We start from the raw sequence: 27,422 nt of genomic DNA on the forward strand, positions 1-27,422 counted from the left end.
AGAGAGACCTCCAGTCTCCAGTGTCCTGCGGGAGCCCCATACCTGTCAGTGGCTCAGGACAGGGACAGGAGAACTGCTTTGTGCTGCCACAATGCTCCGAAGACACAAATGTCGATGGCTAGAGCTCTTGGGCGGCGTGAGCCTGACATAGCACAGAAACAGGTTCTCAGATGCTGCTTTCGCTGAGCCTGTGAGATGGCTCAGTGGGCCAAGGCCCCCACGCCTGACACCCAGAGCTCTGTTCCCTGACTAACATGAAGGGAGAATGGACTCCCTTCCACAAGTTGTCCTTGGCCTCCATATGTTCATACACACACAAAATAGAAGTAATTTAAAAATTAAAAACACTTTTTAACTGCTGGGCAGTGGTGGCACGCATGGATCTCTGTGAGTTGGAGGCCAGCCTGGTCTACAGAGCAAGTTCTAGGTTAGGCTCCAAAAGTACATAGAGAAATCCTATTCTCGGAAAAACAAAACAAAACAAAAAAAGTTTTTAATTAAAAAGCATCCCCTACTTGGGCCCACAAGGTAACCATGATGATTAATTTTTATTGTCTTAATTAATAGGTTTCAAAATCACCATGAAAACAAGCCTCAGGATATGTGTAAGAGAGTTTCTAGGGGCTAGGAAAATGACTCAGAGGTTAAGAGCACTAACTGCTCCTCCAGAGGTCCTGTGTTTAGTTCCCAGCAACCACGTGGTGGCTCACAGCTATCTGTAATAAGATCTGGTGCTCTCAGCCGGGCGGTGGTGGCACACGCCTTTAATCCCAGCACTCGGGAGGCAGAGGCAGGCAGATCTCTGTGAGTTCGAGACCAGCCTGGTCTACAAGAGCTAGTTCCAGGACAGGCTCCAAAACCACAGAGAAACCCTGTCTCAAAAAACCAAAAAAAAAAAAAAAAAAAGATCTGGTGCTCTCTTCTGGTGTGCACCAAGACAGGTCACTCATACCTAGGATGGATATCTAGATAGATCGATAGATAGATCGATCGATCGATCGATAGATAGATAGATAGATAAATGATAGATTTAAAAAAAAAAAAAAGAGTTTCTAGATTGGGTTAACTGATGCGAGAAGATCCATGCTAAATGGGGGAACATATTCCCTAGGCTGCCCCCGACTCTCGGAGGGGCAAAGGGAGCTGAGCAGCAGCATTCATTGCTCTGCTTCCTGACCAGATGCAGCATGACCTGCGGCCTCACACTTCCCACCTCTCCCACCATGATGGATTGCACCCTTGAACTGTGCGCCAGAATAAACCCTGAAGTTGCCTTTTCAGGTCTTTTGCCACAGCAGTGAGGAAAATCACTAACACAGATCAAACCTCACAGGATAGAAACCCCAGCTCCAGGAGGACCAGGCTGCTCCAGTAGCAGAAGTGAGCACTCCTGAGAACAGCTCTGCCCCTCATGCACTGACTTATTTGAACCCCTTTGCAGGACCAGAGATGAGCCAGTGGTAGAGAGGGACCACCTCTAGACCAGAACTGTTGAGTTATGCACACATTTTGCTCCTTCCCCAGTTTTTTTTCTCTACGTAAACCTAAAGCCTGTGTCAGTATCCCCAAAGGACTTGAGGGTCCCTGGGCCGCTTTATTGCCTCTTCTCCCCACCATGACTGACTGAAACTCCTCTGTTTTCATCATCAGTTACCACTTCAACGTCCAAGCAACTGAGCGGGCCCATTGGGGATGCTCAATCTGGAACTTTTGCCCCCAAACAGGAGTGACATCCTAGGGTCACCTCCAAAGCAGGACTCCCTCCAGCCGTGTCCAGCCCATGGACACCTCTGTGGAAGTGACAGGACTTATCAAAACATTTCTGTTCCGTGGTTCTGTGTGGAATTTAGCATATGTAAGCATGTTTTAAAAAAATATACTGGCCGGGCGATGGTGGCGCATGCCTTTAATCCCAGCACTCGGGAGGCAGAGGCAGGCAGATCTCTGTGAGTTCGAGACCAGCCTGGTCTACAGAGCTAGTCCCAGGACAGGCTCCAAAGCCACAGAGAAACCCTGTCTCGAAAAACCAAAAAAAATATATATATATTGAATATTTTCTATATTTACATTTTTTGACTATGAAAGTTGTGGGAAAAAATAATTTAAATCATCTGGGACTGCTGAGAGTTGTGGGCCTTTTCTTCCGCTTCTGGAAGGATCTGCGGAGGATTAGAGCCTGGCCCCTGGGACCTCTGCCTCCTGGTCAGGTGTGTGGTTTCCGGTGCTAGAAACTGAATCTCAAGCCTGGCTCATGGTAGCCAAGTGCTCCAGTGCTAGTTTACATCTCAACCCTCACCTTTGTTTGTTTGTTTGTTTTTATTTTTTTGAGTCAGGGTTCTCTGTGTAGCCCTAGCTGCCCTGAACTCATTCTGTAGACCAAGCTGGCCTCAAACTCACAGAAATCCTCCTGCCTCTGACTTCCCAGTGCTGGGAATAAAGGTGTGCACCACAGCCCAGCCCAACCCTCATTTTCACAGGAATTTCACTAAGTTTTCCTTTTATAGTTCCTGCCTCCCTTGCATTTATTACCCTTCTAACTTGGCCTTCCTGGAGCTTGTGCCAGCAGGTCAAGCTTTGGCTGTTTTTGTTTTTGTTATTGTTGTAAAATGCTCTCCTGTTGTAGTTCAGGCTATCTGAAGCTCTCCACCCTCTGACCCTGCCTCCCGAAGGCTGAATTTACATCCACGTGCCTCTGTGCTTATCTTGCTCCCTGGTTCTAACGTCCCTCTGGAAGTGAAGAGAACCCCCAGAGCTGTAGTCACAGGTGGCAACTGCAAGCTTACACAGGCTGTACAAAGGAGATGGGGTCACATGTGGGTAGCAGGGGCCTGTCTGCTCTCTGAGGCTGGTGCCATCTTGGCTCTGATGAAACAGAAACACCTTGAGAGCCCTGGCTGATCACCCACAGGGAGTCTAGGCACCTGCCCAAGTGGATTAAGTGAGTATATGCTGAGATTGTTGGGCTAGATAACAGGGCAGAGTCTCCAGAAGATTCCAGAAGGTAAAGGGATAGTGTGACGTGACGACGGTTGGTAAACCTTTATGCACCAACTGAGAAACCATTTGCAATAAACAGCAGCATTGGGGCTGGAGAGATGGCTCAGAGGTTAAGAGCATTGTCTGCTCTGCCAGAGGTCCTGAGTTCAATTCCCAGCAACCACATGGTGGCTCACAACCATCTGTAATGAGGTCTGGTGCCCTCTTCTGGCCTGCAGGCATACAGACAGAATATTGTATACATAATAAAAAAATAAATATTTAAAAAAAATAAACAGCAGCATTGAAGGCTTAGAATGCAAAATGAATAAGAAAGGAAGGGGGAAGGATCTCAGTTGGATCGGGAAATTCCTGAATTGGATCCCCAGAAACCACTTCAAACAAACAAACGAACAAACAAATAAGCCAGGCAGTGGTGGCACATGCCTTTAATCCCAGTGCCCTGGAGACAGAGATAGGCGGATCTCTGTGAGCTCAAGGCAAGTCTGGTCCACAGAGCAAGTTCCAGGTCAGTCAATGCTGCTACACAGAGAAACCCTGTCTTGAAAAACCAAAATGAATGAATGAATGAATAAATAAATAGAAATTTTAAGAAAATTTAATTGAAAAACAAGGTGGATAAACAGTGCCTAAGGTTTGATACCCAAGTTGACCTCTGGTCCCCGCCTCCCATTTGTAAGACTGGTTTTAGCCAGGCATGGTGTTGCAAGCCTGTAATTTCAGTGCTGAGGCAGGAGGTATAGATTTGAGGTCATCCTGGGTTACATATTGAGATCCTGTATATAAAAACCAGGCACACAGGCTGGGGAGATGGTTCAGCGGTTAAAAGCACTTGCTTCTCCTGCAGAGGACTTAGCCAGCATACACACATGGTCACTCACAACCGTTTGTAGCTGGAGTGCAGGGCATCTGATGCTCTCTTGCCCTCCACAGGCACCATATATATGTCCAGTGCATATACATACTTGCAGGCAAACATTCAATTGATTTTTTGTTTGTTTGTTTGTTTTAAGGAAGGGTCTCTGTGTAGCCCTGGAATTCATTCTGTAGACCAGGCTGGTGTTGAACTTACAAAGATCAACCTTCCTCTATTTCCCAAGTGCTAGGATTAAAGGTCTTTGCAGCCATACTTGGCCTAAAAATTAACAACAGGCAAATAACAACAGATAAACTCCCCCTTGGTGACAAGAAGTCCCACGGCCTTCCAGTAGCACACCAGCTGACAGCCATGCCTGCACTCTAACAGTGCTTGTAAAGACCGTTCCAGGTCCAAACTAGGGATTTTCATTTCTGCCTTGTCTAAGGTGCCAGTATTTTCTTTTACTGAGATTTAATTTTTTATTTTATGCACATTGGCATTTTGCCTGCATGTGTATATGCCCTATGTATGTATGCTCAGTTCCCTGGGGCTGCAGTTACAGGTTGTAAGCTACCATACAGGTACTGAGAATCAAACCCAGGTCCTCTGGAAGAGCAGTCAGTACTCTCACCTACTGAGCCATCTCTCCAGCCCCCAATATTTTAATTAATTTTTACATGTGTGGGTGTTCTGCCTGTATTCACGTCTATGTATCGTGTGTGCCTATGGCCTGTGGAGGTCAGAAGAGGCCATCAGAACCTGTTACAAATGATTGTTAGCCATCACACAGCTGCTGGGAATCAACTCCAGGTGCCCTGGAAGAGCAGTTAATGCTCTTTACGACTGAGCCATCTCTCCAGCCCCAGGCACTAGCATTTTAAAAACAACCTCAAGGCGTTTTAATAGAGAACCATAAAGGAGCGAGAGCATGAGAATGCCACGTAGAAGAGCCGGCTTGCAGTGGTTCGCCACAGCGGAAATGCATGGTCACTGCTGCAGCCTCCCGGTGCAATACAATGCCTGGAAGTGCCGTGTGCTTATGGGTGCAAGGCAAAGGATGGACAGATGTGAACACTGGATGAGGCAGTGAATGTCTAGGCAGGCAGTGCAGCCTTAGCCCCTGCAGTGCAGAGGAGTTGGAGGTGCCCATGTGTTCAGCATGTCTGCAGCAGCCTGTCCCCAGGAAGCCCTGGCTCAGGAAGGTGTCGGCCTGGACTTGAAAGAGGCACTTTATAGTGACAGTGGTCAAAGAGAAACCAGAAAGAGTGGTCTGAGCAAGGACAAGTGGTCTGCTTGTGATGTCCTCACCCTGTCCGAGTTGTCCAGAGTTGAATGGAATGTGTTATGTAGGCAGAGCTACTACTGAGGAGGGTGGGCACCAAGAAATTGGAAAGAAAAAACACCAGCTCAAAGAAAGCCTCCGGGAGGGAGGGGTGGCCAGCAAGTTCCTGCATGCCAGCCTCAGTAGCCCCTAGCATGGAGGGGGGAGGAACCAGGGTGATGTATTCCAAAATGAACCTTGCTCTTTGCAGCCCGCTACCCTACAGCCTCACAGCTGGAGCCATGAACAGTTCCCATGTGCTGAACTCAGGTCAGAATGGACTGAGAGCTGTGGGAGAGAAGTGACCAGAGGAGGAACCCTGCCTCCGCTCTGCATTTCATGGATGGAGGGAGCCCTCCTTGCCGGCAGGCAGGGTTTTTTCCTTTTAGTTTTCCAAGACAGAGTTTCTCTTTGTAGCCTTATCTGTCCTAGAACTCGCTCTGTAGACCAGGCTGGCATCTAACTCAGAGATTCACCTGCCTCAGCCTCCTAAGTGCTGGGATTAAAGGTGTGTGCCACCACTTCCCGCCTGGCAGGCAGTTTCTTTTTCTTTTTCTTTTTTTTTTTTTTTTTTTTTTTTTTGTTTTTCAAGACAGGGTTTCTCTGTGGCTTTGGAGCCTGTCATGGAACTAGCTCTGTAGACTAGGCTGGTCTCGAACTCCCAGAGATCCGCCTGCCTCTGCCTCCCGAGTGCTGGGATTAAAGGCATGCGCCACCATCGCCCAGCCTGGCAGGCAGTTTCTAACTGAGGAACGATTCCACACTGTGGGCAGCAGCCCAGGTTGAGGGGGGGGTTGCCATTGTGAAGTTCCTGGATGTCCATCTGGGTTCAGGCTCCCACAAAGACCTGGGAAAGGGGATGGATCTGTGGGTGCACATAGTCCAGAAGACTCAGGGCATGAAGGAGGACCTAGGACTTCCTGGAAAGCCCATAGGATGAATCTGTGACTCACACAAACTCAGGTAGGAAAGTCTGTCCCTCCCAGCCCCATGCAGGTGAGGACACCAGCCCAGCCTTTATATTGTAACAGTTTATTTCACACTCAGCCTCCACTCAGGCCCAAGGTCCCTACAGCCACTGGCCAGGTGAGGGCAATGTTTCCTTAGAGCCCACTGTAGCCTTCTGGAAACCTGCCCACTGTCACCACACCCAGGGGCAAGCTGGGGCCAGACGCACTATGAAGGGCTGCACAGCAGGTCTTCCTGCAGGCAGTGGGTGATTGTCACCCACTGGGCAGTTCTACTCTATCTGTGTTATTGCATTTATACGCTGTGAGACTCAAGGGGGTGTTGGGTGCAGGCAGGCAGGGTAGTCTTTTGGGGGGTATTGGGCTGGCACAACTGTAATGTAGATCCTCCATATTTCCTACCTCCACGCCAGACTTTCAACCCCCCCCCCCCAAAAAAAAAAACCAATTGCTGCTCTGGGCATGGAGTAAGGTGGTCCTAGCCTCAGGAGCTCTCCTGGGGCACGTACTGAAAAAGGGAAGGGGGATCCCACCCCAAATTTAGCTGTTAAGCTTGGCGTTTTCACTCAGCCAGGACAGGGACAGTGGGTGGAGGTAGCTCTGCAGATTTGAATTCCCACCGCAGGTCGGTTCCCCTGCATCAGGCCCAGACAGACAGCCCCCAGACGCACAAAATAGAAGTGGGGAGAGTAAAACACAGCCGTGCCCTTAATGTCCCCACAGGGCCAGTCTCCTCCACCACTTCTCTTTCAGGGCCCTACCCAGCGACTGTTCCTAGTCCAGGCTATCCCTCCTGCCCCATGCTAGTACTTCCTGCAAACTGCAGAGCTGGGCTCTTGCCCCAGGACTTGGGAGAGAGTGTGCTGGGGTCAGTGGAGGTGGGTTCACTGTCGGTCTCTCTCCTGCTGCGTGGATGTATGTAGCATACATATACGTGTGTGTGGTTTTTTTTTTTTGTGTGTGTATAGATAAGTATCTAGGACCTTGCATGCACTATATATTCAGGTCTGTACAGAAAGTGGCTCTGTGCCTCCACCTGGACACCAGGCATCATTTTTTCCGGGCTAGGAAGACTACACCAAGAATTAGGGCCATCGTGGCCACGGCCACACCCCCAGCCACTAACAAAGGGGTCAAGTTCTCACAAGGCCAGGGACCTCGGGCTCCAGTGTTGGACTCATCCTCCTCTGCCCCATCCCCAGGACCCTTCGGCTCTGAGGTTGCGTCAGGACTACTGGGGGCTGCAGGCACTGTGGGGGTTGGCTTCAGGTTGCTGTGATTGTTGAGAAGAACAGGGTCTGCCTTGGCCGGTGTCTTCTTGGTAGTTGCTGGCCCAGGGGCTGCTGGTTGCTCCTGCTTCTCTGTTTGGGTGTCCTTCTTCACAGGCTTGGTCGAGGGGGCTTTCCCATCAGCAGCTGGAGTGGCCTTGGCCTCAGCTGTGGCCTGAGGCATCTTGGTGTCTGGCTTGGGGCTGCTGGCTGACTTTCCTCGGGATTCCATGATGATTTGTGCTGGCAGCTGGCTTGGGGCTTGCGGGACTGGCAGGCGGCTGGATCACAATGTCTCAGGACAGCTCACCTCTGGGCATTATATGGGTCTGGAGGGAGACACAACAAGGTGGTAACAGGGACGAGGCACCTTCTGTATAGCTCTCCTGGCCCTGCCTCTGCCCCTGCCCCTTGGAGATACCCTTCTCAATTCCCTGGACTCTCCAGGGGCTCCAACCAAGGAGTATCCAGGAAACCCAGTCCTTCCTCTTCCTAGGCCTCGCCTCTGTTTGCTTCTGAGCATTCTTGGAGAAGTCCCTACAACTGCTGAAAATTTGGGAGGGGGGAAGAACCAGAGGCCTCAATTTCCTCACCTATAACCTAGCTTTGTTTCATATACACAGTCTACCCCACACTGTTGCAGACATGGATCTAAGCCTGGAAACTGGAAGAGAGAGTATTTGCTCAGGGGAGGCAGGAAGGCGTCATGGTGAGCTCCGGCAGAGCTGAGTGCTGCGTGCTATCTCGGGAGCTTGTGTTTCACAGAACGGGATGCTCTGGGGCCTTGGTCTCAGCCTGACCAGAGTCTGAGAGGAAGGGAAGGCCAGGGAAGGAGCCGAGAATCTGGGTTCTCAGATTCTGTCGGGGGGAGAGTGGATCCAGGTCACCAGGACTATCAGAACAAGAAAGGGATCAAATAGAGGTAGAAAAACCATTTGGGAATCTGCTAGCCTATGCTTCTGGCCAGCCATCCGCCCCACCCAGCTTAGATCTGATGCCCTTTCCTCAGCACAGGCCTCTGCCTCATCCAGCTCAAGGGCAAGCATTCCTTGCTTTGCTACGGTAGCGCAGAGGGTCCCTGGCAGCAGCACAGAGTGGGGGTGACACAGAGTATGGTTCCCTCACCTTGATTCTCTGTGTCCTAGCTGGGGAGACTGGGGCCTGGCTACCCTGTTCCATAGGGGCTCCTGTCTGAAAGACTCAGGACCACCTGTCTCCCTCCATCCTGGGAGGACAATTGACCCATGTACAGGGAGGGGGAGTCACTGCGAGAAGCCAGATCTCAAGCTCCAAGCCCCCCTCCCCACCAGGCAAAATGAACACACCGAAGGTCATTTGAAGGTCACAGCATGCGGAGATGACCAGTGTAGAAACCCAGATGCTGCCCACCTCCCAAGAAACCCTGGCGTCTCCTCCATGCCACAGTTCTGGAGAGACCTTAGCCTTTGGGCATCAAGTTGGCACAGAGCAGATCTGCCCCTGGTTATCTTTGACTTGCACTTACATCCCTTTCTTCCAATTGCTTCCTCTGCCTCCCCAGCGCTGCTGAGCCAGGGAGACCAAGGTGCTCACGCCACAACCCCAGTGACCTTCAGGGCCAAAGCTCTACTGCTTGGCCACTAGATCCAGCACCCCCAGTCCCACCCTACTTCCCCGTCCCGGCCCGCTCTTGGAAGGGCCTGTCGCCTTACGTCTTCCTTCGGGCCTCCAGCTTCTCGCTGCGCACTCACTGCGCACTCGCTTCGCGGGACGACAGCGGGCGGCGGCTGCAGAAACCAAGGAGTGCTCAGGAGTTTCCCACAATGCACCACTCTGAGCGCAGGACCCAAGGACCAGTGGCAAGGGGAGGGGCGGATAGCAGTGACAGCGGCTGCGTCAGCGGGGCCACGCCTGCCCGCTCCACCCTGGGAACCCTGGGGCGGGGTGGTAGGGTGTCCCTATGCCTAGCTCCATTTCTCACATCTAAGGAAATTGAACCGGAAGACTGGGCAAGGTTGTCTACCTGCACCCTATCTAGACTGTGCGGTAGGAAGGAGGCGGTTGGAACTGCAAGGGTGGTGGATCTACAAGGGTGGAGGCGTGGGCAATGCGGGTCTGCAGAGGAGAGAGCCCGGCTAACTGGCTAGCCACCCATGCGCTCACAGTCCCACCCACGCAAGGACTCTGAAGGCAAGCATTTATTTAGAATATTTATTTATCTTTTACATGACAAGACACAAAAATTACAACTTCTTAAACTCTTCAAAAGAAAAAAATATAATTCTGTAAGCAGCAGCAGCAGCTTTCAAGGTACAGACATGATAGGAGGGGAGGCTCCCAGGAGCAACCGTGAAGGGGGGACGGCCCGGACTGGGGCCCCTGGTAGTGTCACTGGGAAGGGGCCTCCACGGAGGGGGTTGGGCTTGAGGGACACAGCACCAGCACTTCAGTCAATCACCAAACACAATCACATGGCCAGGGCAGGGGATGAGGACTGCTTTGATTCAGAACAGAGGATCCAGGGCTGGAAGGGTGTGGCTTCTCAAATATGGACAGAGGCCCAGAGAGCTGCATGGCCCAGGCTTCACACTGGCCTTCGTGCTCCCCTTCCCCCACAAGCAATCTCTGTCCAGGAGTAGGGCTCTCCCACAAGTTTCCAGGCTGGAGAACTAAACTACTGGACGGGTCAGCAGAAGACCTGAGGCACACACAGCACACAGCACGGGGCGCCTGACTCCATCGGGAAAGGCAACTGTGCCCTTGAGGGCACATCCCCGTGCAGCCTGGCCAGCCGACTGCTAGGGGGTGGGGGGCAACCTGCCCCATCACAGGCACACAGAGACCTCAAGCAATCCAGGTCCCACATGGGGTGGGGGGCCCAAAGGCTCACCAGGATTGAATGCGGCAGCATACCCAGCCAGGGAATCCTAGCTTAACACGAGGATAGAACTTACTCCTGTAAGGCTGTGGGGAGGCAGAGTGGGGTCCTGGTTGAGGCAGAAAGAGCAGCAGGGCAAACAGACTGATGGACGGAGGACAGGCAGAGCCACGTGGGCACAGCAAATTCAATAAATAACTTTGTGTGTGTGTGTGTGTGTGTGGGGTCCCCTTCGTAGACCAGGAGAGCCTCGGAGACCGGAGCCAGTGGACTACAGGGTAGGATCTGCCTGCCCAGACCAGGCCTGGGGGCCCCAGCCCAGAGACCAGCTCTGTCTTAGGGGGTATTCAGGCCAGGTAAGACTGGGTTAGGGTGCAGGGATGGGACAGGACTGGCTCAACGGGACTGGCTTAAGGAATGTACAGATTTCTGCATTTTCTACATAAATAAAACCTTGATCCCAATTTTTTGTCCCTCAGGACCCCATGGGGGCCTATGTGTGCACCACCCATGTGGACCCTGCACCCTCCCCCTGCCTTCTTGTTTGACGGGGAGGACTGGGGAGAGACCAGTCCTCCTCAGGCTTGTGCTGGTCACCCTGTTCTGGCCCCAGCCCATAGGCTAGGGAGATGCAGCCACGGGCTCAGGCCTGGGGTTCTTGCAGCAGCCCCAGCAGGGACTCAGCAATGCCCAGAAAGTAGACCACCTGGGCGATGCCAAACAGCGGGGCGATGACCAGTGCCCGGCAATAGGCACCTTTCAGGAAGGCTGAGGGGCCCTCATGTCTCCAGATCTTCCTGTAAAGGAGAAGGTCAGAACTGATGCCCAGCCCAGCCCAGCCCAGCCCGGCCCTGCCCCAGCTCACAGGACGTGGCGCACCTGGCACAGTCCAGAAACCCCGAATAAGTGTCCTCATTGACGCCTCTCTCAAGTGACTGAAGTCGAGTCTTCACCACTACAAGGAACATATGAGTCATTAGGGGAACCTAGCCTCTCCCCCCGCCACCACCCCCTCCACTGCCCAACTGGGGCCCAGATCCAAGACTGACCATCACAGGGGTTGACAGCCACGGCGGCTGCACTCCCAGCCACACAGCCTGCCAGGAAGGACACATAGAAAGGTGACTTCTCCTCAGAAGATGGGCGGCCCAGCTGGTTCAGGTTGGCAAACAGGGGGAAGTAGACAATGGAGAAGGGGACATCCCTGTGGGGAAGGAGGGAGGCGGTGATGCTGGTGGTAGGGACCAGCCCGCAGCCCCCTTTCTCCCATATGCCCATCTTTCCACCTGAGCAGTGTGGCCCCCAGTCCCTTGTAGAGGCCAGCAATGCCGTGGTTCCGCAGCAGGTCACGGGTCAGCTGGGTGGCAGTGGGTCGAGGAGCAGCTGGAGCCTCTACAGAGGGCTGGGTACCTCCCTGGGCGGAGAGCTGAGCCTGAGCAGCCAGAATCTTCCTCTGAGCAGCTGGTGAGAAAGGATCTCTGGTCTCTTCCTCCTGGCTTGGGGAAGGGGCAGGGGACAGGGTCTAACCGTTGTCCCCACCCGGGTTCTGTCCCCTCCCTGCACCTTACCAATGCGGCCTGCATCTTGCAACTGGATCTTCAGCATCTCCATGGGGGTGGTCACAATCACCTGGCAGGTGCCAGCTCCGCAGCCTGCCAACATCTCCTTAGGCAGAGTCAGCTTCTGTCTGTAGGGCAGGGGCAGGGCTGTGAGTGAGGTGGTGAGAAACAGCTCCCTATGTGGGGCAGTGACTGTCTGCTTCAGAGGTGTAAAGGGGGATGGGAGCTGTGGAGGTCCCATAGGAGCACAGCCTGGGCTTTAGACCCTTCAGCAATAGGCATCCAGCCCGGAGGGCAGATAATCTCATATGCAAGGGCTCATAAAGAGAAATGGGGGGCAGAAGGGGCCAACCTTGTAGCCCCATACCCTAGTGATGGGATGGCTGCTTAGTGCCCCCAAATTCTAGCAGCAGACAGTGGCTGGGGGCCAACAGCCACTGACTCAGCAGCTGCTTTGTACCTCCTCACGTGGGCAGCAGGAAGTGCCCGCCCTCACAAGGTCAGGGATGTTGAGCAAAGGGACTGAGATGGAAGAGCCTCTGGGGGTCTGATACCAGCTTTTTAGAGGACTGCTGGGGCAGGGGTGGGATGAGCAACACACCCTTCCTTAGGACCTGGGCCCCAGCACCAGGGTGGCCGAGCCTCTCACCCATCCTTAGAGAGCTGATGTCTGAAGAAGTCGTTAGCCGCCAGCTTGATGGCCTTCTCGGGGGTGACCAGGGTCAGGTTAACTGCTGCTCCTGTGGGGGGTGACCAGGGTCAGGTTAACTGCTGCTCCTGTGGGGCAGATTGTCAGGTGAGGATAGACTTGCTGGGTAGCTTGGGTTAGGAAGGCTTTGGGATAACACTTTGTTCCACACTGGCAAAGCCTGCCTGGCACTCCTTGGCTGCAGCCTCCTGCCCTCTCACCCACATATGGGCTTGTTTTGTGCCAGGCAGGCGGGAACCAGGCAGGATGGGGTGGCGCTGTGTCCTCCCTCCCCTCTTTTTGCCCTCCCCAGAATTCCACCTCCATCTGTCTCTGATTTTGGCAGAACAGACCTCTCCTTAAAGGCAGTGAGGAGCAGGCCCCCAGAGACTGCAGTGGGCCTCCTTCCTGGGTACAGGTGTTCCCACTGGCGGGAGCAAAGTGTGGGTTTAGGCTCAGGGATGGCTGTGAATGGCCCAGAGCCGAGGGCTCAGCATCTGGGCAAATCCACCCTCCGGGATTGTTTTCTAAGCTGCTTTGCATAAGCCCCCTGCCCTACTCTCTTTGTGGTCCTGCTCATCACCTAAAGTAGTGGAGGAGATCTGAGCCACTGAGAGAGAGAAAAAGAAACACACCCTGTCCTGCTCTTAGAGTAGGGGATGGATAAGAGAGTGTTCACATGAGGGTGGAGACCCCCCACCCTGCAGAAGAAATCCCCTCAGACATCCAATTCCCCCAGCACTAAGGGTTGGCAGAGGTCCCCATCGTGCCCAGATGCTACCAGCAACACATAACGTGTGTCCATACTTACAGACCAAGCCCAGGCATGCACCTCTGACCCTCCTCCCAGTCAGACCCGCCTGTCGCCCCTGCCAAGCCTCACCCCTGTACATGCCGAAGTAGCCCTCGGAGCGGATTGTCTTGATGAGGCAGTCAGACCTGTAGCCAAGAGGATGCCAATAAGCTGTGGCCAGCTGGACCCTGGCCCTGAGTCAGGCAAGGGCAGCCAATGCCTTCTCTGCCCAGTATGATCATCAAGGGCCCACAGAGAAGCCAAATCCTCTGCCTGCCAGGGCTAGGCTCTCCCTCAGGCGCACCCTACCCTGTTACCCCTCCATCAAACCCAGGGGTGTGGAAGCAGAGATCAGAGGTGGAAGCTGTGCCCTCGTCCCTCCTACGCTCTTCTCACTCACATGCTGGCATACATGCGCTGGCCATTCTGCTGGTTCTGCAGCCGTGTCTTAGCCAGGTCGATGGGGAACACGCAGGTGACCCCGATCAGCCCAGCGATGCCACCATTGATGAGCTTGGCCGGCAGGCTGTGTATGCAGGGTCAAGTGTCAGGACTACCATACTCAACTACAGGATGGGGGGATGGGGAGGTCATGCTGGGGAGGGGGTGAAAGCCAAGACCGAAGCCCAGGGGTTGGGGGGTCCCTCTGACCTGATCTGCTTATCAGCCATTTACACCAAGTGAAGCAGGAGGCTGACTCAGACCAGGCGGTGTGTTAAGTGGAGGCACTGGTGGGGAGGGGCTGCCGAGGACAATGAGGGTGGCTGGCGGTGGTGGCTGATGGTGGGGGAGGGGATGTCCTCACCTTCAGACCAATTTCAAGACTTCTGCCACCTGAAAGAAAGAAGGGACAGAATGAGTGACAGATGGTGGCCTATCAGAGAAAGTCGCCTCCCCACCCACCGACCATCTCACAAGGGCACGAAGCCCCTCACTCCCCAGACCCCGTGCTGCAGGCTGCAGTCATTAAGGCGCCCTGGGGATAAAGGGGGGAGATGCAGGAAGGAAGAAAGGGAGGCCACCCATCCCTGGGGCCACCTGGCTTTCCTTCAATGCCCTCCCCGTGGCGTCCTCCCAGGCAGCCAGGGACTCACGCTCAGGCGCTCAAGCTCACGCACAGAAAGCAAGCTCCAGCTTTTAAAGGGCCAGGTGCCTTTTAGTGCAGTGGTACTTGGGACCCTGGACTTGAGCTGCAGCAGCCAGCTCCCAACCTTGAGCAGAGGCAGCTAGCATCTGCCACTGTCAGCGGGATGGGGCAGTGGTGGTTCCTCCTGGGCAGAGCAGACTCAGTTCCATAGCAGCTCACCCTGGGCCACAGAGCCCCTTCCCACAGAAAAGCACGATTCCCACCCACCCGGAGCTGATTGCCCACCTTCCTGCCCACTTCCCAAGGGAAGTGTTTCACTCCCGACAGACGCAGGAATCTAGGGATAAGGACACGGGGAAGACAGGACAGAAATAAATGGTATGAGGAGGGAAGTAGAGGGATGTCTGTCTCCCAAGGCATCCGTGATTGGTACACCCCATTCCCTTAGGGTGGGAGAAAGGCCTCTCCTATCAGCTGCAAGGATGGGGATCCGGGAGCCAGCATCTTTATCCCCTGAGGGACACAATCATCAAAGCTGAGCTGGGGTGGGTTTCAGGAGTCCTGAGTCCTCCCCTGTGTATCTCCCTGAGCCCTCAGAGGTCGCCTGTCACACACAGGCCAGTACCCTCAGTGCTGCCACGAGGGCTCACATGGCTGTCTCACACTAAAGAGCCCCTGGACACGTTGCCCACCTCTCCCCATACAAGCCGCCGGGTTCTGCTCACCCTGAGCGCACCCCAGAGTGCGCACAACTGCTGCTCCTCGGCTGTAGAGCTAGCGTGCTCGCTGAAGAGATAAAGAGGCCGGCTGGGGAGGGAGGAGGCGAAGGGCTACGGGGATTGGCCGTGGGGCGGGGCGGGGCGGACCTGGGGGGGGGACTTTCTCTTTCACTTTGGGCTAGGTGATAATCTCCGCAGCTTTGGGAAAAGACAGGAGTAAGACAACTTCTGGGGGTCTGGGGCTGGGCCTAGCCTAAGAGAGAGTTAAGAAGGGGCACACTAATCATAAGAGCCTACCCACAAGGACCCCAGGCCCAGGCCACCACGTTTGCAGGCCACTCAGGTTTCTGTCAGCAGCCTATGGGATGAGCACAGCTGTCTATAGCCCTGGAACCCCAGTGAATGAGACACCCTGTTCGGATCTGTCAACACGTGCCCTTGAGAAGCGGGTCAACACCCACTGTGCTGGTGTACCCATCAGGGAACCTTAGGTTGGGGCACGAGAAGGTATACCTGTTCTCTGGGAAGGTCAAGGAAAGGAGGCTTAACTTTCAAAGGCCACTGACAAGCACAGGCCCTGCTCACCTGGCAGGTCCAGAGGACACGGGGGCGGCACTCCAGGCGCCCTTTGCCCTCTGCCCCAGGCGCCCTCTGCCCTCTGCCCCAGCTCTGCACACCAGGGGCCTCAGTGGAGGAGTACCTGTCCCTCCTAAGCCTGGTATGTGCCGAAGGACTGAACTCTGAACTGCGGTCTGATTATCACAGCAGCTCTCCCTGCTGCCCCTTCTCCAGAGGAAGTCCATCCTTCCCTATGCCTCTGCCCTCGAGAATGGTGAGCCTGCTGTCCCTCAGCTGCTATCTCCCCTCACAGCTGGGATCTGGGCACCTGGCTGATGTGTGTGTGTGTCCTGGAAATCAGACTATTTGAAGCCAGTAGGGAAGAGTCAGGCAGGCACTGAGATCCCATGGACTGGGTCAGCCCTGCACCAGAACCAGAACTAAACAAAACAGGTTAACACCAGGGAGAACAGTTGCTGAGCAGAGGGTGAAGGGTTCCTGGAACAGCAGACAAGGGGAACCCTCTGGGCTGTTGTCTCTCTCACCCAGCCCCAGGATTTTTGTCTTTTGAGACAAAATTTTTCTGTGTAGCCCTGGCTGTCCTGAAACTCCCTCTGTAGACCAGGTTGGCCTCGAACTGGGTGCTGCCTCTACCTTGGGTGCTGGGATTAAAGGGCTTTTTATTGTTGACTCTCATTAGTTTGAGACAGCTGTCAGGGCTCCCTCAGCACCCTCTATGTTACCATAGAAACCTGATTGCCCAGTCTAGCCACTGAGAATCCAGAGCTTTCTGCATAGCTGTCCCAGCCTTCCCCAGTCAGGCCAACTGAGAAAGATCAGTTCAGCACACAGAGGCTAACAGCTTCTTCTGCATTTCCATGAATGAAGCTACCCATTTCTTGCCTAAAAGAAAAGCAGCCAGGCAGTGGTGGCGCTCACTTTTAAACCCAGCACTCGCGAGGCAGAGGCAGGCTGATCTCTGTGAGTTCAAAGCCAGCCTGGTCTACAGAGAGTTCCAGGACAGTCAAAGCCACATAGAGATCCCAACTGGGGGCGGGGAGGGGGAATAGAAAGAAAGAAAAGAAAAAGAAAAGTGACTGGGCTAGGGCTGAGCCCGGCCACCAGCGTGCCCCTCCTCCCAATCCTGCCCCCTCAGCCCTTCCTCTTAGGGAGGTTAGCTTCGCCATGCAAGCTAGAAGGGTCATAAAGAGGTCCTCTACTGCGAGATACCCCAGCTATCCTACAAAGAAAAACCAAGGATGGGGGTACATCCTCTGCTCCAGGGCAGATCATATCCTTTACCCCACGGTCGGGGCTGAGCTGGCCTCGATATCTCCATCCGGACGACGCGGATTCTAACTATGTACGTGCCCACGCACATCCCGCGGGTTCCCACGTGTGCGGTGCCCCCACCCCCAGAAAAAAAAAAGACTAAAAAACCAAAAGACAACCCAGGTCCAGCTCTGGGGTTTCCACACTGCTGCGACACGTGTGCGCGGGGAGCGCGCCCGGCAACGCCGAGACCGAGCACGGCCTTCCACACCCGAGACAGCCGGTCGAGGTTACCGTTGGTCCAGGCTCTGCCGGAGACGCGGTGTCTGAACAGATGCCACCTTTCCCAGCCACCAATGCCACCCTTTTCCTCCCCGCAACCCAGCCAGATCTGGGTGGGCGCCACAGAAACTGGCCGGCTAGCACTCACCACACGGCCGCCGCCGGAATCGCCTCCCCGCTGTGCCGCGCGCGGGGCCTGCACCTAAGCTGGGAGGCGCGTCTCTCGGAGGCGCGCCCGCTCCGCCCTAAACTCGCTGCTGTCGGCTCCCCCTCCCGGCCGGCGTGGCCACTGCCACCAGCCACAGCCTCAGGCTTCCCTTGAGGGGGCTTTCTGGCGTATCCCGAGGCCCTCTCTTTGGTCTTCCCACCTCAAACCGGGATAGAGGCGAAGTACCGGGGGCAGGCAACGTGTGGGTGGGGTGGCCCGGGGGAGGTTTGGTCCCAGAGCACCAAGATAGATGCTCCTTAGACACCGCCCACAAGATACTGGTGGGCGGGGCTTACGCACCAGTCTGTTACAGATGACTTTGTATCCACACCTGCTGCAGGGTTACTATGTAGAATGGCTCCTCCCCATCCCTGAGGAAGACACACACGAGGACCTAGAAATGGCTCACTGGGTAATGGTGTTTGCAACTAAGCCTGGTGATGCCCGAATTCATTCCCAGGGAGCACATGGAAGGGGAGAAACAGGAAAACAACCTCTGCAAAGCTTTTCTCTGATACACACACACACACACACACACACACACACACACAATAAATAGGTTTTATTTTATGTATATGGATGTTTTGCCCGCATGCATGTCTGTACACCATATGCATGCCTGGTGCTGTGGAGGCCAGAGAAGGGTGTCTGATCCTCTGGAACTTGAGTTACAGACTGTTGTGAGCCACCATGTAGGTACTGGGAATTGAAACTGGGTCCCTTGGAAGAGCAGCCAGTGTTGTTAACTGCTGAGTCATCTCTCCAGGCCTTTTCTGCCCTCATCTTAACGGGAGGACTAGGCTTCCGATCACTTAGGCATCCTTCCCTCTATCCTATAAGTAATCAATCTCAGAGGTACACGGGGAGCTGGAGGCTAGCTTGGGCTAGACAGTAAGACCTATCTCAACTTGTAAATAAGCCAAGCTTTTTTTTTTTTTTTTTTTGGTTTTTCGAGATAGGGTTTCTCTGTGGCTTTGGAACCTGTCCTGGAACTAGCTCTGTAGACCAGGCTGGTCTCGAACTCACAGAGATCCGCCTGCCTCTGCCTCCCGAGTGCTGGGATTAAAGGCGTGCGCCACCATCGCCCGGCTAAGCCAAGCTTTTAAAGCCATGAGGAGTTTCTGTATGCCGGGGCACTGTGCCACACAGGTGAGGTAGAAGGATAGGGGAGGGCTCTGCCCACTGGTCAAGGAAAGTCAAGGACCAGCTTAAGTCTGAGCCTAGGCCTGGGCAGACTTTGGGGTCTGTGAAGCTGAGGTGCCAGGCAGAGGCGAGTCCTCAGGGGCCAGTCCTGTGCGCCTGATGCTGTCCTGATACTTGTGACGGCCGAGCTCCAAGATGGCACGCACCTCTTCAGCCACATCCTGCCGGTCACTCTGCTCCAGGGCCTGCACCAAGTGTCCCACAGCCCCAGGCTGTCCAGCCTGGCGCTCAGCCCAGGAGAAGAGCATGTGGCGGATCTGCCCATCCAGGTCGTCCCTGGGGGGGAGAAGAGCAGTGATGAAGGTATTCTGCCCAGGACCACACACCACATACAAAGGCTCAATGTTTCAAAAAGGAGTTTCTTGCTCCATGGGCTGATGACTAGACCCTCCGTATCCAGGCTGGTGTTTGCTCCACCTCCATCTTTGAAAGCTTTCAGCTACTGTGTGTGTGTGTGTGTGTGTGTGTGTGTGTGTGTGTGTGTGTGTTGTGAAGCTGATGGGAGTCAGAAGCTCACCTGAACTCATGCCGGATACGCTGTAGCTCACGGTAGGGCATACCTAGGTGCAGGGCCACGGTTGGCCAGTCAGGACCTAGGCGTGAGGCCACACTCAACAGGTTGCTCTGAGTCAGGAAACCAGTTTCTGCATCACCCAGGTTCAGAGGCATCAGGGAGAAGTCTGTCCCCTGCCCACTTCCCTGGGGCCCCCGGAGTCTCTGTCAGGAGGCAAGGATACAGTAAGCTTGAACCCATCCTCTTGTCTTTGCTCACCCAAGAACTCTGTTTCCTCCTGTCAGCTCACGCCTTTCCAGTCTCACCGGCAGCTTGATGGGCAAGGTGGCCATCCACAGTGCATCTGTGCCCTTCCTCTGCCGGGCAGCCTCAGCTTCCTGAGGCACCTCCACGGGAAGTGAACCCCGATAAAAGGACACCTGGGAAAGGATCAGGTGGGTGCTGAGGAATATCCCTTTACGCTGTATGAATATATGTTGCTGTGATTGGTTTAATAAAGAAGCTGACTGGCCAATAGCTGGAAAGAAAGAGACTGGGCAGGGGAACCAGACTAGGAGAATGCTGGGAAGAAGGGCAGAACTGGGGGTTGTCAATCAGAAGCAGAGGGAACAGGAGATGAATGTGCCATGCTAATACAGATACTACCATATGGCAGAGCATAAATAAGGAATATGGGTTAGCTTAAAATGTAAGAACTAGGGGGCTGGAGAGATGGCTCAGAGGTTAAGAGCATTGCCTGCTCTTCCAAAGGTCTTGAGTTCAATTCCCGGCAACCACACGGTGGCTCAAAACCATCTGTAATGAGGTCTGGTGCCCTCTTCTGGCCTGCAGGCATACACACAAACAGACTATTGTATACATAATAAATATTTTTTAAAAAATGTAAGAGCTAGTTAGTAATAAGTCTGAGCTTTGGCCGGGCATTTGTAATTTATACTAAGCCTCTGATTATTTGGGAGTGGCTGCATGATAGGAAAACTCTGTCTACAGATGGGGTTCAGAACTGTAGCCTCAGTCCAGGTACTTGGGGGTCCTGACATATCAGCCCACCTGGCCTCGGACAGCCTGAGCTTCCCGGTCCAAGGCTGTGGTGATGTATACCTCCTTCACATTCTTCAGGTGTGAATAGAAAACAAAGCAGATTCTGCCATCCACGCAGTCTGGACGGTCTGTGGAGGGGGGCGGATTCAGTAGGAGGGGTCAAGGGATCACACCCCTGTGCCCCCTGGAGAAGAGACCTACCAGCATCTACATCAATGCCCCGCTCAAAGGCTGCAAAGAACTTCTCACCCTCAAACATCTCCACGGTGTCAGAGGGTTCAGGGCCACGGTATCGATCCATCAGCCGACACAGGGTGGCATCGACCTGTGGAGCACCCACAGGAATTAGAGGTCAAAACTCCGTAGCCACCCTAGCCTTCAGGTCACACACCCCTCCCCCCACTGTCTTCCTGCTGCCCCACCTTGTTGCGGGGTAGGCACTGCAGCAGGACCTGCTCAGGGTCCCGACGCCTCTGCAGTGCAATGAGGTTCACGCGGTGCAGCCGCAGCCGTTCCCAGGCCTTCCGTGCTAGGCCCCCTACACAGGTTTTGGTGGTATACCAGAGCCAGAACCTGGAAGTGCCGGAGTTGAGGTATGGGCATACCCATGAAGGGCAGAAGGGGTGCTGAGGAAGCTAGGGGACACTGACCAGGAGAAGTGTGTGACCTGGAAGCGTGCGTACAGGTGGGTGAGTTCCAGCACCACCTGAGTGGTGATGTCATCCCAGGTGGCTGTCGAGGGTGTTCGGTAGAGCAGATGTAGGTGGGAGCGGTCCAGACTGAACCCTGGACAGGAAATAGCAAACGGCTGAAGCCCTCTCTAAATGTAGCTCCCACTTCTAAGTACCCAGCTCTGGTCCTGAAGCAAGCAAGCCTCACCTGTAACACCAGGGGGCAAGGGCAACTGCACAGTGACTGGCTGGAGGAAGCTGGGGGGCCCGCTCTGTGAGAGGCACAGCAAGGGGCTCACTGATGCCTCTGACTCTTCCAGGAGAGCTCTCAGCTCTAGACCAGCCATATGCACTACCTGGACAGAGAACCATGAGTCTTCCTGTATGCTGAGGCACCCCCTGCCACCCTTGGCACTGGCCTGGCCACTATACCTGCATGGAGACTTGGCGAGGCTCTTCTGTGGCCCCAGAAGGAAAGGTGACTTTGACCCCAGGATGACCTGAGGAGCACAAAAGTGCTCCCTCTGGTGGCAACAGGCAAGTGTTGGATACTGGTCGTAAAACGACAAGAAACCAGGAGAAGTGGGGCACCTGGCATCGAGCCCAGAGCCTCTGGAACACATGGGAGGAAAGGGTCAGGGCAGAGACAATGGGCAAGGGTGGGTGGTGTCGGGGCAGGCTGCTCCTGTCCCCTCACTCCCAAGGGCCTAGGCAGCTGTCACCTTGGGTGCCTCTTCCTCCAGGTGGGTCTCTAGGTCAGTCCAGCTGTCGTCACTCCGCGTCCTTACAACTACCTCACGGCAGCGTTGGACTCGTGGGGGGACGAACAGCAGCCATAAGCTCACATCCTGTCAGGCAATGGTGGTGTGTGAGAGAAGGCCAGCCTACACCTGCCCCCGACCCATCCTTGACACACCTGCTGGAAAGCCACCCCATGGGGCTGCAACTCCAGAACACCACTTAGCAAGAAGTCGTGAGGTCCCAGGGAGACCAGGTGAGGCTCCGGCAGCCACAGTCGATAGTGGATGGTGATGGGCGTAGTGGTGGCTCCTGCTGGGAACTGTAGGCGGACACCACAGGCCAGGGTCACAGAACAGCCATGGGGAGTCACAAGGAAGCTGAGTGAGGAAAGAGATATGAGGGCAGACAGACAAGGTGCCCCATGTGCCCAGGGAGACAGGGTAGACAGATGTCTCAAGCCACCTTCCCACTGATACCTGTCCAAATCCGAGGTTAGGAAGAGCCTGGGCATTTCCGGAATCTGGGATATGTCTGCACAAGGGGCAGGCATGTGGTTACAATGATGACATGCCTTTGTCCCATTATAGCCTGACCATGCCCATGCCAAGCCTACCTGGGGGACTTGGGGGTGCTGGAGAGGCCTCACCCAGAGGGTTCCCCTGCACGCGCACAAAGGGGGCGTCTAGGAGCTCAGCAGGCAGGTCCCGGAGCTGGTTGTCCCTTAAGTCAAGCCGAGTGATCAGTGGCAGGTGGGCCAGGCCAGTGGGCACTGAGGTCAGGAGGTTGCTGTGCAGAACAAGGAGCCGCAGGGACCGTAGCCCCGCTGTAGGCAAGTGCTGGTTTAGGGTTGGCTCTGGGAACCTTGACAAGATACTCACACTGAAGGCTTCAGGCTCTATCGTGTGGTGGGACAAAGATGGATATGAACTACGAGCAGCCAAGGAGGCAGAAGCAAAGTCAAGGGGCCACCTGGGAGCAGTGAGGGTTCACGTGCCAAGGCAGTCCCAAGACTTTAGGGTTGCAAGGGCCCACAGGGCAGTGGAGGTATGGACACTGGCTGTGGGGGAGGAGCACACTGTATTAGCTGGTGAAAGGAAGCTGGTGCCATGGTTACTCACCAAGGGAGGCTGGGAGATTCTGCAGTCGGTTGGAGGCCAGATTGAGCTCACTGAGGTTGCTCAGGTTTCCAATCTCAGAGGGTATGGTGTCTAGAAGATTCTCAGAGAGATCAAGACGCTGAAGAGCGGACAGGGACCCCAGGGTTGCGGGTAGCTTTTCTAGGCAGTTGTGCCTCACAGAGAGGAAGGTGAGGGCAGGCAGGGCCCCCAGGACCTCGGGCAGCTCCGAGAGACGGTTGTGAGAAAGCAGCAGCGCATCCAAGCTGCGCAGCTCCAGGATGCAGGGCGGCAGCGTCTCCAGTCTGTTGAAGCTCAGGTCCAGGTGGGCCAAGCAGCAGGCCAAGTCACTCAGGCCAGCAGGCAGAGTGGTCAGGGTACCATGGAGGCAGGCACCCAGGGCGCCCCGGCTCTGGCCGCCTGGAAGTGGAGGAGAGAGCTGTGGCCCTCAGAGTTGGAATCTTGGTTCAGCCCTGACTGCCAGAGGAAGTAGTAGGGAGGAAGAAGCTTCCCTGTGAAGCCGGCTATTGGGATAGAGAAAGACAGAAAAGCAGACAGGGAAGACCACCAGTGCCTATCAGATGACAGCATCACCGGACAACAACTGGCATCTGCAGAGACCCAACTGGGCACCCTCAGCGTCCTCGCTGGAAAGACAGAGCCCAGCCAGCCTCACTGTGGGGAGGAAGGTGATAGGGCTGAGGACAGGGAAAGCAAGCGTGGGGTAGGTGTTCACACCTAGGTGCAGGGAGAAGAGAGATCTGGAGCTAGGGTTGGGACAAGATGGCCTTTGTGGACCAAGAAGCAGAGGCAAAGCAGGACAGGGTCAGAATAAGGGTACTCACCTTTGAGGACCAGGGAGCGAAGGCGCAACAGACTCCACGGAACCTGGGCTAGGGTGTCATCTAGCAGTCGAGGGTCCTCGTGGGTACTGAGTCGCAAGAACTCCACCTGCAGCAGCTCTGGGGGCTGCTGGGAACACAGGTACTGCAGCCGATGGCAGCCCCCCGGGTGCACGTCTAAGTTCAGCTGGTTCCCAACCAGGAGAAAAGGTGCCCCGGGCCTGGATTCCACAGCCTCCACAGCGAATCTTGCAGCATCCTCTGCAGCAGCTGCAGTTTCCTCCGGCTCCAGCCCCTCCAACACTGCAGCCATCACCCATGGAAGGTCCTCGGGGACCAGACATGTCCCAGCTTGCCAAGCAAGCCTGCTCAGGCAAGGCTAAGGAAAGCTGCAGAAGCAGGGGGAGGAGTGAGCTTTAGGGGACCAGTTCCTCCTCCTGATTAGAGTAACAATAACTCAGTCTGGAAGAGAGAGCTCTTGAAACCACTGGTTCAAGAATTCAGGGCCTGAGGGGTACAGAGTGGTCACTGCAGCCCAAGGACCTACCTCTGTGCTGTTAATGAGAACTAGATCCTCCTGTCCCAAGGGCCACCCGGGAGGGAGACTTTGTGAACAGAGTCAGGGGGACTCTGCTAGATCAAGGACAAGGGTAATCTGGCCACGTGACCCAGACCCCACCTACAGGACTCTTGTAATAAGGGCCCACCCCTAACCTTCACACTCATCAGTTTGGGGAGGACCCAGGACCCTCTTCCACTACAGGCGTCGCTGTGCAAGAAAGGGTCAGCAAACAGTGCAAAAGGGAGCCAAGAAAACTTTGGGTTTCCAGGGCTTGAATCTCACATCACGGCCCCTTGGAGAAGCTCTCGCGCCACAAAACCCAATTCACACCTCCGTCTTATGGGAAATGTATAGAGGGGCTCCGTTGGCGTGGAGTCGCTTTGGTCCCGCCTCTGCAGCAAACTTCCCACCACCAAGTACCTGCAGCGACGATCCCCGCGCCAGTATAGGCGCGCTCCACGCCGGCTTCCCGCCGGCGCGCTTCCGGGCGGGCGCTCGGGCTCCGCCCTTCCCCGTTAGCCACTAGGAGCTCCTGGGACGCTGACTCCCACCTCCTGTTAGTTGCCCGCCCTGGGGAGGCAGGCGTCGCGCATGGAAACTGACACTTCCAGCCCTTCACAACCCCAGACCTGCTGTGGCACTGCATAGTCTGGGCACCAAGTGCATTCTAAGGCAGAAATTCCGGGTCGAACTTTAGGGTATTGTCGCACTCCTTGTTAGAAGCTCAAACTCTGAATGCCCAATGTGCAGCTAGCACCAAGGGCTTCCTGTGGGAACCCTGTAGGACAGCAGTTCTCGACTTGTGAGTCGCAACCCCTTCGCCAAACCTTTCTTCAAAAATATTTACATTTGATTTATAACACTAGTAAAAGTACAATTATCAAGTAGCAATAAAAATAATTATGGTTAGGGGGTCACTTAAAACGTGAACAGTATTAAAGGGTGGCGGCATTAGGAAGGTTGAGAACCACTGAGTCTAGGGCCTCCTTCCCAGGCTCTGCAGTGAACTCCAGGCTATTGGAGCTTGGATGTCCTCGCTGAACATCAGGACCAGCTGCCCTGAGAATGAGCTTCCTGGCTATGTCTCTTTGAATCCTGTGGATCTCACAATAAAAAACAAAAACATAAAAAAACACAAAAAAGTTGAGATATGATATCTTGCCCAAGTCCTTTAACTGGTGAATAGCAAAGTTAACACTCCACATTCTTTTTTTTAATATTTATTTATTAATTTATTATGTATACAATATTCGGTCTGTGTGTATGCCTGCAGGCCAGAAGAGGGCACCAGACCTCCTTACAGATGGTTGTGAGCTACCATGTGGTTGCTGGGAATTGAACTCAGGACCTTTGGAAGAGAAGACAATGCTCTTAACCGCTGAGCCATCTCTCCAGCCCAGCACTCCACATTCTCAACAGAGCTGGTGAACAGGAAATGAACAAGAGGACCATCAGTCAACAGTCTATGCCTCTATGCAATGGGCAAGCTCCCCGTGGCCTCCAGGCTTCCATTCTTCCTAGTACCTGTCTCTTTTTCACTGTTTCGACAGAGCTGCCAGAAAGATCCTTACAAAAACCAGTCCCACTGTACAATACAAGAACTTCTGAAGGGCTGGAGAGATGGCTCAGTGGTTAAGAGCATTGCCTGCTCTTCCAAAGGTCCTGAATTCAATTCCCGGCAACCACATGGTGGCTCACAACCATCTGTAATGAGGTCTGGTGCCCTCTTCTGGCCTGCAGACATACACACAGACAGAATATTGTATACATAATAAATAAATATTAAAAAAAAAGAACTTCTGGAGGCATCACAATCCCTGACTTCAAACTCTACTACAGAGCTACAAAACAGCCTGGTATTGGCATAAGAACAGACAGGAGGAACAATGGAACTGAATAGAAGACCTAGATATCAATCCACACATCTTCAAACACCTGATTTTTGACAAAGAAGCAAAAAAAATATCAAATGAAAAAAAGAAAGCATATTTAACAAGTGGTGCTGGCATAACTGGATATCAACATGTAGAAGAATGAAAATAGACCCATATCTATCACCATGCACAAAACTCAAATCCAAATGGATCAAAGACCTCAACATAAACCCAGCCACACTGAACCTTAGAGAAGAGAAAGTGGGAAGTACACTTGAACGTATTGGCACAGGGAACCACTTCCTAAATATAACCTCAGCAGCACAGACACTGAGAAAAACAATTAATAAACAGGACCTCCTGAAACTGAAAAGCTTCTATAAAGCAAAGGACATGGTCAACAAGACAAAACAACAGCCTACAGTATGGGAAAAGATCTTCACTAATCCCACATCAGACAGAAGTCTGATCTCCAAAATATACAAAGAACTCAAGAAATTGGATACCAAAAGAATACAAAATCCAATAAAAAAAATGGAGTACAGACCTAAACAGAGGAATCTAAAATGGCTGAAAGACACTTAAGGAAATGTTCAACATCCTTAGTCATCAGAGAAATGCAAATCAAAACAACTCTGAGATTCCATCTTCCACCTGAAAGAATGGCCAAGATCAAAAACACTGATGACAACTTATGCTGGAGAGGTTGTGGGGAAAAGGGAACACTTCTGCATTGCTGGTGGGAGTGCAAGCTGGTACAACCCCTTTGGATGTCAGTGTGGCAATTTCTCAGAAAATTAGAAAACAACCTTCCTCAAGACCCAGTAATACCACTTTTGGGTATATATCCAAAGGATGCTCAATCGTGCCACAAGGACATGTGCTCAGCTATGTTCATAGCAGCTTTGTTTGTCATAGCCAGAACGTGGAAACAGCCTAAATGCCCCTCGACTGAAGAATGGATAAGGAAAATGTGGTACATTTACACAATGGAGTACTACACAGCAGAAAAAATAACAACATCTTGAATTTTGCAGGCAAATGGATGGAGCTAGAAAACATCATTTTGAGTGAGGTAACCCAGACCCAGAAAGACAATTATCACATGTACTCACTCATAGGTGGTTTTTAAACATAAAGCAAAGAAAACCAGCCTACAAACCACAATCCCAGAGAACTTAGACAACAATGAGGACACTAAGAGAGACTTACATAGATCTAATCTACATGGGAAGTAGAAAGTAGAAAAAGACAAGATCTCCTGAGTAAATTGGGAGCATGGGGACCTTGGGGGAGGGTTGAAGGGAGAGAAGAGAGGCAGGGAGGGGAGCAGAGAAAAATGTAGAGCTCAATAAATATCAATAAAGGGCTGGAGAGATGGCTCAGTGGTTAAGAGCATTGCCTGCTCTTCCAAAGGTCCTGA

The 27,422-nt window shown here is 53.7% G+C and overlaps 3 protein-coding genes across 17 annotated transcripts; all 3 read right to left on the reverse strand.

Annotated features, from left to right (window-relative positions):
* Positions 1 to 7,080: 7,080 nt before the first annotated feature.
* Positions 7,081 to 9,240, reverse strand: Cend1 (cell cycle exit and neuronal differentiation 1). The gene is made up of 2 exons (XM_050137399.1): positions 9,105 to 9,240; positions 7,081 to 7,742 (listed from the first exon to the last, which is right to left on the reverse strand). The coding sequence occupies exon 2, from the start codon at positions 7,643 to 7,645 to the stop codon at positions 7,196 to 7,198; it is 450 nt and encodes a 149-aa protein (XP_049993356.1). The 5' UTR covers positions 7,646 to 7,742; positions 9,105 to 9,240; the 3' UTR covers positions 7,081 to 7,195.
* A 349-nt stretch (positions 9,241 to 9,589) lies between these two features.
* Positions 9,590 to 17,516, reverse strand: Slc25a22 (solute carrier family 25 member 22). 8 transcript variants are annotated; one of them, XM_050137307.1, is made up of 11 exons: positions 15,123 to 15,191; positions 14,683 to 14,734; positions 13,962 to 14,144; positions 13,711 to 13,836; positions 13,401 to 13,456; positions 12,479 to 12,569; positions 11,839 to 11,957; positions 11,557 to 11,731; positions 11,320 to 11,474; positions 11,150 to 11,225; positions 9,590 to 11,067 (listed from the first exon to the last, which is right to left on the reverse strand). In XM_050137307.1, the coding sequence occupies exons 3-11, from the start codon at positions 13,979 to 13,981 to the stop codon at positions 10,914 to 10,916; spliced, it is 972 nt and encodes a 323-aa protein (XP_049993264.1). In that variant the 5' UTR covers positions 13,982 to 14,144; positions 14,683 to 14,734; positions 15,123 to 15,191; the 3' UTR covers positions 9,590 to 10,913. The 8 variants fall into 8 exon arrangements, with proteins under 8 accessions (XP_049993264.1, XP_049993267.1, XP_049993266.1 ...); XM_050137310.1 differs by lacking the exon at positions 14,683 to 14,734 and adding an exon at positions 14,405 to 14,581 and having other exon boundaries at positions 15,123 to 15,164; XM_050137309.1 differs by lacking the exon at positions 15,123 to 15,191 and adding an exon at positions 14,429 to 14,581 and having other exon boundaries at positions 14,683 to 14,728.
* A 467-nt stretch (positions 17,517 to 17,983) lies between these two features.
* Positions 17,984 to 24,636, reverse strand: Pidd1 (p53-induced death domain protein 1). 8 transcript variants are annotated; one of them, XM_050137735.1, is made up of 16 exons: positions 24,546 to 24,636; positions 23,567 to 23,952; positions 22,725 to 23,141; positions 22,220 to 22,429; positions 22,083 to 22,137; positions 21,782 to 21,983; positions 21,588 to 21,713; positions 21,298 to 21,477; positions 21,074 to 21,221; positions 20,845 to 20,980; positions 20,617 to 20,767; positions 20,396 to 20,519; positions 20,204 to 20,322; positions 19,459 to 19,572; positions 19,157 to 19,356; positions 17,984 to 18,915 (listed from the first exon to the last, which is right to left on the reverse strand). In XM_050137735.1, the coding sequence occupies exons 2-16, from the start codon at positions 23,874 to 23,876 to the stop codon at positions 18,657 to 18,659; spliced, it is 2,751 nt and encodes a 916-aa protein (XP_049993692.1). In that variant the 5' UTR covers positions 23,877 to 23,952; positions 24,546 to 24,636; the 3' UTR covers positions 17,984 to 18,656. The 8 variants fall into 8 exon arrangements, with proteins under 8 accessions (XP_049993692.1, XP_049993691.1, XP_049993687.1 ...); XM_050137734.1 differs by having other exon boundaries at positions 20,444 to 20,519; positions 22,220 to 22,501; XM_050137730.1 differs by having other exon boundaries at positions 22,220 to 22,501.
* Between the last annotated feature and the right edge of the window lie 2,786 nt (positions 24,637 to 27,422).

Source organism: Alexandromys fortis, unplaced genomic scaffold (assembly GCF_014885135.2).
Source record: "Alexandromys fortis isolate MF-2015 unplaced genomic scaffold, M_Fortis_MF-2015_v1.1 scaffold_3, whole genome shotgun sequence".
Lineage (NCBI taxonomy): Eukaryota > Metazoa > Chordata > Mammalia > Rodentia > Cricetidae > Alexandromys > Alexandromys fortis.

What these genes read in the sequence shown, in the direction of transcription:
- Cend1 (XM_050137399.1), bottom strand. Translation starts at nt 7,645, where the DNA reads ATGGAATCCCGAGGAAAGTCAGCCAGCAGCCCCAAGCCAGACACCAAG.
- Slc25a22 (XM_050137306.1), bottom strand. Translation starts at nt 13,981, where the DNA reads ATGGCTGATAAGCAGATCAG. An exon ending in ATGGCTGATAAGCAGATCAG is followed by an intron (nt 13,837 to 13,961) that starts GTCAGAGGGACC and finishes CTGCATACACAG; the next exon opens with CCTGCCGGCCAAGCTCATCA. An exon ending in CAGCGCATGTATGCCAGCAT is followed by an intron (nt 13,457 to 13,710) that starts GTGAGTGAGAAG and finishes TCTTGGCTACAG; the next exon opens with GTCTGACTGCCTCATCAAGA.
- Pidd1 (XM_050137730.1), bottom strand. Translation starts at nt 23,876, where the DNA reads ATGGCTGCAGTGTTGGAGGGGCTGGAGCCGGAGGAAACTGCAGCTGCT. An exon ending in AGCACCCCCAAGTCCCCCAG is followed by an intron (nt 22,138 to 22,219) that starts GTAGGCTTGGCA and finishes CCCCTTGTGCAG; the next exon opens with ACATATCCCAGATTCCGGAA. An exon ending in ATGGGGTGGCTTTCCAGCAG is followed by an intron (nt 21,714 to 21,781) that starts GTGTGTCAAGGA and finishes ATTGCCTGACAG; the next exon opens with GATGTGAGCTTATGGCTGCT.